At 41.6% G+C, this 7,712-nt stretch overlaps 1 protein-coding gene across 1 annotated transcript; it reads left to right on the forward strand.

Annotated features, from left to right (window-relative positions):
* Nucleotides 1-417: 417 nt before the first annotated feature.
* ip6k2a (inositol hexakisphosphate kinase 2a) lies at nt 418-6,716 on the forward strand. The gene is made up of 5 exons (XM_052559243.1): nt 418-1,052; nt 3,130-3,343; nt 4,360-4,532; nt 5,152-5,327; nt 5,406-6,716. The coding sequence occupies exons 1-5, from the start codon at nt 842-844 to the stop codon at nt 6,024-6,026; spliced, it is 1,395 nt and encodes a 464-aa protein (XP_052415203.1). The 5' UTR covers nt 418-841; the 3' UTR covers nt 6,027-6,716.
* Nucleotides 6,717-7,712: the final 996 nt, after the last annotated feature.

The following is a 7,712-nucleotide window of genomic DNA, read 5'->3' on the forward strand; positions in this document are numbered from 1 at the left end:
AAACTGTTTATTGTTAATTGTTTTTTCTTTGACTTCTTGGCCAAGTCAATGTTATCTGCTAGTTTATTATAGTTTTCGTTTAATTTAGAACATTTTTATTTCTGCTTTTTCGTTTCCTGTCCCCCCTAAACTGCAATGTTCTTCATGTTTGCGTCGTGACCCTTGTGAGTGCTTTAAAGTGTGCACTTTACCAGCTTCCTAAGACATCCATGTCACAGGGAGAAAAACAGCTGAGTCGCTCAGCTCCCCCTCCCCTCCACCCCAGACTGTTTTCCATCTACATCCTCCCCTCCCCCACCCTTCCTCGCTCTTTGTTCGCATTCCGTCCTCTCCGCTTGTTGCCACCCTACACCGTTTCCGGCGCTCTGATTGGTCGAGTTTGTGTTAGAGGCGGAGCAACTGATGCAGCGCTGACATTTTGTCGGTTCGGCAAGCGCTTAGGGTATCAGTAGAAGAGCTTCCGAGAAAGCGGCTGACACTCGGGCGTTTAAGCTGCTCTTTCTCGATTAAAATCCCCTAAATTTCGCTCCTTAGAATAACTAGAAGAAGATACAAACTAGATTATTCCTGTCGTAAAAGAAAGGATTGAATCCAAACACAGAGCTGTGTTCTATCTTCTGTCGTGTAGCCTTTCTTCCTCCTTCCCGTTTCTTTTGTTTATGTACCGCAGTGTCCTGCTGCACGACGGAGAATACATCACTGACGGTTAATAAACGATAGAGTGAATCGAGATAAACGAAAGACAGAAAGAAAAATACTGAGACCATCTCGTCCTTTTCATCCGTCTACACGTCTGTGGTGTCCAGCTGGACCAGGAGCGAGAGTCTAATGCCCCCGGAGGATGAGCCCAGCCATCGAGGGGATGCAGACAGAGCCGCAGGGGTATTTGGGCAAAGGGGTGCTCCTTGAGCCCTTTGTGCACCAGGTGGGGGGACACTCGTGTGTGCTCCGCTTCGGGGAGCAGACAATATGCAAGCCCCTCATCCCCCGGGAGCACCAGTTTTACAAGAGCCTCCCTGCGGCTATGCGGAAGTTTACACCGCAATATAAAGGTAAGTAGCTACTAATGTGGCGCCTTATTCCTTTTTCCTGGCTGTTAAAGCCATTCTTTTCTTCTTCATTACTGTCTTTCGCATACAATGTGATATTTCGGTGTGTTAGACTGTAAAAATATCTTCATGTTCAATGAAGGCCAGCACTGCTGCTGTGTTTGCGTCTTAACGCTATTCTCCTGAAGGTGGCGCTGTTGTAATTCTTCAAAGGACAGTTCACCCCAAAAAATACAATTCTGCTATTATTTATTCACCCTCATGTTGTTGCAAACCCGTGCCGTGTGTCTGTTTTTATTTAGTGGAAACAGACACCTGCCAGTCATGTTCATTGTCGTTTACATTGAATGTGAATGGTTACAACCATCACCTTTCTGTTTTATAGGAGTTTATATTTCTTTAAATATTTAGGTATAGTGTCTTTGTAAATGTCCCGTTTCGGTAGGGCCCCTTAAAGGTAAGTTATTGGCAAGACTGTACTTTAACGCATACACCTGTCAGGGTACGATTGAAGATACCTGAATGTGGAGCGCATTCCAGCTTAAAAAACTTGAAAAGCGGCAGCAATGACAAGTTTGTTGTTTTTCTGGACCCAAAGACTGCTGACATGACGTCATAGACTGCCTCCCACACACTTTGCTGTCATTCCTGAAGAAACACCTGGAAAAACAAGTTCAACCGGCTTCGTTTTTGCTTATGTCCATCTGTCTCATTTCTCTCTCTCTATTCTTTCAAAACACAGAGACACACAGCCCAGTTTGGATGCACACTGCAGTATCCATACATTTTAAATGGGCTGTTTTCCAGTGTGTTAAGTGTGCAGGACATATGTTTTTTATTGGGTAAGGTTGGGGGGATGGGTGTGATGTCAAAACAGAAGCTCGGGCATCTTTGTGGTTGTTTATGGTGTCTTGAAATGCATTTCTATCCTTTTCTTAATGGTAGGAAGCTATTGTCAATAAAAATTTACTGAGTGTGTGTTTTAATATTCTGAATTCGAAGTCAGTGCGAGACTCTGGCTATGTTTTTTGCATCATGCTCTGTTGTTTTGAAAATAATGCTTTTAAATTTCTTTATAAATATATATACATTTTTTAATGCTTCATTAAACAAATCTCATTTTCTGTAATAAAAAATGCTGATGAAATATGACTTACATGAACATTTTTTTGTTCTGTCTTTTAAAAAATATTGTTTGAATTATTTGTATTTTTTTACATTGTTATATTAAAAATACTTATATAATAATGTAACTGAGAATGATAAAAAAAATCAAATTTGTAAAATCTTTATTTTAATTCAAATTTTTTATCTATTTAACTTTTTCATGACTTTATCCCTTTTAGCACTCTTTCTTCTCTCAGAATAAATTTTTTATATTTATTTAGTGCAAAAGATGTTTCTTGTGTATATCTCTGGGGCTGTCTTTCAGGTTTATAATTTATTTTTGTAATTCGTGCGGTGTTTACATGTGATGCCTTCATTTTTTTTGTCAGGTTTTGATGCACTGTGGTTTATGGATGCTCTTGAATTAGAGTCATGATGTGACATGATCTTTGACAATAAATAGTGTTGGTTTCATCATATCTTTAGCCTCTTGTCATTTATTTACTGGCTGTTTTCCTTCTTGTGTGGCATTGATTAAATGGAGGTTTGATGTGGTTTGCTGTGAAAGATTCAGAAATCTGATCCAGTGAAACCTCTCCTGTACATTGGCTGTTGCTGTTGTTGTTGTTGTTTGATAGACTTCTCTCTCTTCCCAACCCTCAGCCTTCTTTGCTTCCTCCCTCTCTTTTTCAAGAATTTCTGTCTCGTTTGTTTATGGATTGTGTGATTCCTATCAGGTTAGGAGCAGCCCGTGCTGTCGGCTCAGTAGCTTTTGTTAAAGACTGGCGAGCTTTTAAGTGCAAAAAAGAGAAGTGGGTAAGAGATGTTAAAGATTTCCCAGACAGTTTACTTTAAGCTCGGATCTCTGTCTACTTCCTGTTTGCTGAAGTGAAGTTATTATGATTTCACCTCTGACCTCATTCTTTTTTTCTTTTTTTTTCTCCTATTCCATATCTCTCTCATCTGTCTGCAGGTGTGGTCTCGGTGAGTTTTGAGGAGGATGAGGAAGGAAATTTGTGTCTTATTGCATACCCTCTGCACAGTGAGCTTGGGGACTTGGAGAACGTGGACCCCTCGGCAGACCTGGAACCCAATAACAAAATAAAATGGGTCAGTAAGATGCTGCTGGACAATGAGGGCTACAGCAAGGACCGGTCCAGACATGCTCAGAAGGACAAAGACAAGAGGTGAGGGGGCGGTAACATCAGATTGCGCAGGTGTCCTAGCAATATGCATAACATATGCAAAAGTACTTTTGAAGAATTGAAACATAGAAGTGGTGTTAATGGCCCTAAATTTTTAATGCAGTACTAAAAATTTAGCAATTTAAATTAGTCACAATTTTTATCAGAAAAATCACAATTATATTTTCCCATAAATTGTTCAGCGCTACTACCTCATAATAACTGTTTAGACATGTGCTAAAAACACTTAGAACAGTTAGCAACCAAATGGCACAGATGTGACAACTACCTGTTACGTTGTAGCACAATTTTGCATGAATAAACTCTGTAAAAATTTGTATTTAGATCAAAATGTATCCATTTACCAGAGACTGCAGGGAGGTTCAGAGTCTTTCTCAAGGACAACAGTACTGACAAATCACGTACTGTTTCTTGCCGATCGAACCAGCAGCTTTTCAGTTAGCAGTCTTAAGCTTTAATGCCTAGGCCACAATACCCGACATCTCTTGAATAATACTAGCCTGTGTTCTCCTGTAATAATGGCCCTGCTAAGTACTTGTCTGACTCAATGAGAATGTGACCGATCGCAGCGTCCTTGTCGTCATGAGGAGGCACTGAACGCACTGACCTACAGAACACCCAGCTGGGCAGAACAGATGCACTCTCAGCTGCTGGCAACCAGACCGGTTCAATTGTGTGTTTTGAGCCAAAGTTTGGCAAGAGGTTATGTAACAAGCATAGCTTTGTGACTTAGAAGTGACCTCAGTGTGACCAGGGAGGAGGTGAAAGGCTAGATGAGAGGCATTTGTTCTTTGTGGGGGGATTTAGGATTTTAGGAATCATGGGTATTGACCCACCTCAACAAGCCTTGGGGTGTAGCACAAACAGCACAGGACGAGTTTCACGCCAAAATTGAATATTAAACCTAAGGAATTTGTTTAGATCTCTTAATACAAGTTCTACCAAGTTAGCCGTAATCTGTGTGTCAGGCTGACCGAGCTCTATCCACACCCCTCCAGTGTCAAACGCGAGGAGGAGCTGGAGTGGCTTACGCAGGCCGAGGTGTTCTACTACAGCCTGGAGAGGAGCAATGCTGCCGGCCCTCAGCTCAAGCACAACCCCTGGAGCCTCAAGTGCCACCAGCAACACCTGCAGAGGATGAAGGAGAACGCAAAACACCGCAACCAGTACAGTATCCTTCAATGCTGCCGCAAACAAAGCTGGAATGGTCTAGTGCAGTTTGCTGCCCATTGTTAGATTATGTCATTCATTTATATAAATAAACAGCACTGTTCAAACATTGGAGGTCAGTAAGGCTTAACCAAACCTTCTCCTTTTAGAAATTAATACTTTTATTTGGCAAGGATGCTTAAATTAACGTTAAATGAATTCAAAGTGACAGTAAAGACATTTATGATGTAATAAAAGATTTCTATTTTAAATAAATGCTGTTCTTTTGCTTTCTATTCATCAAAGTATCTTGGAAAAAAAGATTATGACATAAAAGTGTAAGTTTGTTTTTAATACTGATAGGGCTGCTCCGATCGTTAATGCGCATCTCTTCAGTAAAGCCGGTTCTCTAATCAGCGGTAAATTCCATCAGGTGCATGCTTTCACATAGAGCAGCTGTTACTACACAGAGCCGTGGTTAACTGAGAAGATGCGCAAATAAACGCTGAAAATGAAGTGGATCTTCTCAGTTATAGATAAAACATGCCTATTTATTCTGCAGAAAAACAAAGTTTAATTGTAGAGCAATACTGAAAAGAAAGTGGAATCTATGTTTCCCTTAACCCAGAACCTCCCTTCAGAATTCATCCTGTTGGAGAACCTGACATGGCGCTACACAGTTCCATGCGTGCTTGATCTGAAGATGGGCACGAGGCAGCACGGGGACGATGCCTCTGAGGAGAAGAAGGCTCTCCAGATCCGCAAGTGTCAGCAGAGTACCTCTGCCAGCATCGGAGTGCGCCTCTGCGGCATGCAGGTTAGTGCAGCTCTTGAGCGTAATTCCATAATATTAGAAGCATGTTTTATTCACACGCTATTTTTCGCTCTCCTCCAGGTCTACCATTCAGACACAGGGCAGCTCATGTTCATGAACAAGTACCACGGCCGCAAGCTGACTCTGTCCGGCTTCAAAGAGGCCATCTTTCAGTTCTTCCATGACGGGAGGCGCCTAAGACGCGAGCTCCTGTCGCCGGTGCTGCGGAGGCTGCGAGACATGCAGGCGGCACTGGAGGCCTGCGAAAGCTACCGCTTTTACTCCAGCTCACTCTTGATAATATACGACGGAGACCCTCCGCGATCACGCCACTCCGCAGAGGATGGGCTTTCGGAAGAGGAGGACGAGGAAGATGACGACGAGGAAGAAGAAGAGGAGGAGGAGGAGGAGGAAGAGGAGGAGGGTGGTGCTTTTGGATTCCCTCACGGTGCAGGTGCAGCTAGCAGCAGTAGCAACAGCGGTGCTTGTGGCAGCACCAGCAGCTCTGCTGTGCTGCGACGCATGGCCAGGCCAGACAGCGGCCCGGCGGTGGATGTTCGCATGATTGACTTTGCTCACACCACGTGTCGACACTACGACGAGGACAGTGTAGTCCACGAGGGACAGGACAGCGGTTACATCTTTGGATTGGAGAACCTCATCACCATCATTTCGGAACTAGAGGACCACAGCACAGATTAAACCCCAGCTTTGTTCAAACCAGCATGGCGTTCGAATGGGAAAATGTTTCTTTCTCTTTCTCTTCCTCATTCTTTCAATCCCTTGAAACGTTCAGCTCTCAAAGCTCCACCTGTTCAGTTGTTTTTTGTGTTGTAGAGGATTAAAAAGGGTCGAGAAGCTAACATCAAGTCATCACACGATCTGCTTCCTCCATGTTTAGTAGCTTTACTCACTTCCCCCATGTACTGTTACAAGGTTGCTGCCGTTTCCCTTTTTGTTCTATTTATTGAGGAATGGTTATTTACCGAAAAGGACCTGATTTCGTTCCCGTCCTCATTCCTTGAGAAGGGTCTTGAACTTTGATTAGCTTCGGAGCGCTCCTTGTTTGATGGTGGTGAAAAGAAAGACTGTTATCGCTCTACAGCACCCTCCCCTCGCACCTTTACCCATCGTGCAGAGACAACTATATTCAGATAGTTAGTTGACATACAGAGACGATAATAAAGCTTTATTTATTTGTCATATTTCCTAAATAAACTAAAAAGAAAAAACATTGAAAAAGTGAATGGAGCTTTGAAAACTACATTCCATGTTATTAATGTTACAATAATGATATTAATAAATATTATTATTTGACATGTTCAGATACCTCTATCTTATATCTGTCATTCACGGTATGTTGGAGAAAAAATAAAACTTGTTTGTGTTAAATTCTGGTCTCGTACTGTGAATTTGTTTTTTTTTTTTGTTTTTTTGCAAGATGTTCTGTATCTTGTATATCAAATTACAGCAAGTCACTATTAGTCACTAAAACCCAGTTTGGGTCTTGAGCTGTAGATGCTAAATAAAGAATAGTGCAATAAAAAGTATTAAAGGGGTGGCTCACCAAAACACTACATTTCTGTTATTAATTACCCACATGCCCTTCCAAACCCGTAAGACCTTATTCATTTTTGGAGCACAAATTAAGATGTTTTTAATGAAATCCTAGAGCTTTCTGACCCTCCATAGACAGCAATGCAACTGACATGGTCAAGGCCCAGAACCATAGTAAGGACATTGTAAGATAGTGACATCAGTGGTTTTGTGTAATTTTATGAAGCTTCAAGAAAAAAAATTTGTGTGCAAAGAAAACAAAAATAATGACTTTATTCAATGATTTCTTCTCTCTCCGGACAGTGTGCCCTATGCATGTTTTACGTCAACAGCATCACACGCATGCACACGCAAGCTTCATAAATTACAGTTGAACCGTTGATTACATTATTTTAATCAAGTCCTTACTTTGTTTCTGTGCCTTGATCGTGGTAGGACCCTTGCTGTCTAAGGAGGGTCAGAAAGCTTTAAATATTTCATCACAATATTTTAATTTGTGTTTGGAATGACATGAGGGTGAGTAATTAATGACAACATTTTCATTTTTGGGTGAACTATCTCTTTGAGAGATAGAATTGGTCACAAAACTAATGTTTATTTTTACATAAACTTACTCAGGATGTTTTCTTTAGCTTTCACAGTCAATAGATAGCAGAAAATCGCTCTACTTTATCACAAGTTTTAAGGATGCTAATGTCTTGCCCTGTGTGAAACTTTTAACACAGGGTGTCCTGACCAAGTGGCCTGACCTTTTCCTCTACTGGCTGTTTGAGAATTTAGACGCTTGTCTAGGTTACAAATCGACCTGTATCACTCACAGAATGACGCACA

The sequence above is a fragment of the Carassius gibelio genome, chromosome B6, assembly GCF_023724105.1.
Source record: "Carassius gibelio isolate Cgi1373 ecotype wild population from Czech Republic chromosome B6, carGib1.2-hapl.c, whole genome shotgun sequence".
NCBI lineage: Eukaryota > Metazoa > Chordata > Actinopteri > Cypriniformes > Cyprinidae > Carassius > Carassius gibelio.

Bases quoted from the DNA above. Each gene is read 5' to 3' on its own strand.
- ip6k2a (XM_052559243.1), top strand. From the start codon at position 842: ATGAGCCCAGCCATCGAGGGGATGCAGACAGAGCCGCAGGGGTATTTG. The intron at 3,344-4,359 runs GTGAGGGGGCGG...ACACCCCTCCAG, and splicing joins CAGAAGGACAAAGACAAGAG to TGTCAAACGCGAGGAGGAGC. The intron at 4,533-5,151 runs GTATCCTTCAAT...ACCTCCCTTCAG, and splicing joins AAAACACCGCAACCAGTACA to AATTCATCCTGTTGGAGAAC.